The sequence below is a fragment of the Sprattus sprattus genome (assembly GCF_963457725.1).
Source record: "Sprattus sprattus genome assembly, contig: scaffold_297, whole genome shotgun sequence".
Classification (NCBI taxonomy): Eukaryota; Metazoa; Chordata; class Actinopteri; order Clupeiformes; family Clupeidae; genus Sprattus; species Sprattus sprattus.
The window spans coordinates 2,501-5,000 of NW_027666832.1; the positions used below are offsets into that span (position 1 = coordinate 2,501).

The 2,500-nt window shown below is 45.7% G+C and overlaps 1 protein-coding gene across 1 annotated transcript in view; it reads right to left on the reverse strand.

The window, feature by feature from the left end:
• Window positions 1–2,500, reverse strand: part of LOC308382537 (protein EFR3 homolog B-like) — a gene marked incomplete at its 3' end in the record, with an annotated part of 12,748 nt that overhangs the window by 892 nt on the left and 9,356 nt on the right. The window contains 5 exon segments of the mRNA XM_080860938.1: window positions 759–834; window positions 1,044–1,216; window positions 1,458–1,509; window positions 1,791–1,902; window positions 2,341–2,499. Coding sequence (XP_080717064.1) covers window positions 759–834; window positions 1,044–1,216; window positions 1,458–1,509; window positions 1,791–1,902; window positions 2,341–2,499 — 572 coding nt within the window.

A 2,500-nucleotide genomic window follows, 5' to 3' on the forward strand; every position in this document is an offset into this window, starting at 1 on the left:
AAAGTTTAATGTATCAGATGGTAATACTACGTTGCTCTGATTGGTTGTAGGTATCCAATTGAGCGAAGAGGCATTTTTTCCCTGGTTCGTTGAAAACACGCCCCATAATCACAGCCCAATGGAGCAGTATCAGACTCATATTCCGACTAGAATTATGAGTATGACATCATCAGGCTACCAATTGGCTGGACCGCTGTTGAATTAGGTCAGTCACTTTAAATAATAACTTATTTTACATTACTAACTACTTACAAACCGAGAGTGAGGTCATGCCGGGAAATATCAGACTGAGGCTGTAACATATCGACCAAGCTATATATCAGTCTGATATTTTCCAGGCATGACCGAAAGGCCGAGGTTAGTAAGTTGTTTATTATATGGCAGTTTTAGCTCCTTTCATTGAATAAAAAGAAATAGTAATTGTCAATAGAAAACATGTCGATTTGTTCATCTCTCAAGTCTTCCTACAACAGGACACAATTTGTTTCAATTTACAGTAAAGTAACAACACGTAACAACAAAGTAACAACAAAGTAACAAAGTAACAACAAAGTCCGAACGCTCGTACTGTCGTTGCCATATAATACATTTTTTAATAAATTGACATTACTGTGTAGAAATCTGTTTTCACTTTGACATGAAAGAGGGTAAAGCATCCAAGAGGATAGTTATGCAAGGCACTGTATATGTTACACATGTGTATGTGTGTATGTGTGTGTGTGTGTGTGTGTGTGTGTGTATATGTTATACATGGGTACCTTCTTCATGAAGAGATTGTCCTGACGGGAGCATTTATCCACCTTCAGTTTCAGAACTGAGATATCAGATATGATGCTGTAGAGAAGCGGAAGAGGACATATTAACACACACAAACACACACACACACACACACACACACACAGATATCAGAGATGATGCTGTAGAGAAGCAGAACACAGAGGACATATTAACACACACACACACACACACAAACACACAGACAGACAGACACACAGACAGACTCCCCCCACTAAGGCCATGATGGTGTGTGTGTGTAGTGGTACCTGATGGCGGAGAACTTGGGCTTGTTGTCGTGGCGATCGATGAGGTTGGCGAGGATCTGGAGCACCAGCAGACGCATCTCTGGGTCCTCCAGCAGGGCGAAACACAGCAGAGGATCCAGGAATGAGCTGGGCAGCGCCGTTAACATGTTAGTGCTCTGGAACCCTGTAGTCACCTACACACACACACACACACACACACACACACACACGTCAACATGTTAGTGCTCTGGAAGCCTGTAGTCACCTACACACACACACACACACGTCAACATGTTAGTGCTCTGGAACCCTGTAGTCACCCACACACACACACACACACACACACACACACACACACACACACACGTCAACATGTTAGTGCTCTGGAAGCCTGTAGTCACCCACACACACACACACACACACACACACACTGACCTGTCTGAGAGACTTCAGCAGCATGACCTGGATCATCCTGTTTCCCTCTGGCCTAAAACACAAACAACACAATTTCATTACTTCTGTGACGCTTCCTCCTCTCCAGCATCCCCAGACACACACACACACACACAGACAGACCCTGCTGATGCCAGCACAGGGTGGGTACACACACACACACGCACACACACACAGACCCTGCTGATGCCAGCACAGGGTGGGTACACACACACACGCGCACACACACACACACACACACACACACACACACACACACACACACACACACACACACACACACACACACACACACACACACACACACACACTCACCCTGACCCTGCTGATGCCAGTATAGGGTGTATTCCAGGGATGGGGATCTTGCCCATGATGAAGAGCATGACCTCCGACCTCTGGTAGTTGGGCAGTGTGTTGGCAAAAGAGCCTAGAGACACATTTCACGCAGTTTACACACAAACAGTTTACACACATACACACAGTTTACACACATACACACACACACATTTCACACAGTTTACACACACACACACACACGTACATTTATCTCACACACAAACACACACACAAATTTCACACAGTTTACACACACACATTTTACACACACACACACACACACACTTTACACAGTTTACACACACACACACACACACACACACACACTCTCTCTCTCTCTCTCACCGATGGTTCGAAAGACTGCCTCCTGTAGCTACCTCTCACACTCGTACACACACACACACACACACACACACACACACATTTCACACAGTTTACACACACACACACACACACACACACACACATCTCACACATTTCACACAGTTTATACACACACACACACACACACACACACACTCTCTCTCACCGATGGTGCGAATGACTGCCTCCTGTAGCTGCCTCTCCTCGTGCTCCTTGATGACCTTGCTGCTGATGTTGGTGAGGTCATACGTGCCGGTCAGCTCATAGTCCACACTCAGCCTGAGATGCCTGAGCAGTGTGTTAAACACCTCCAATACTGTTGGACC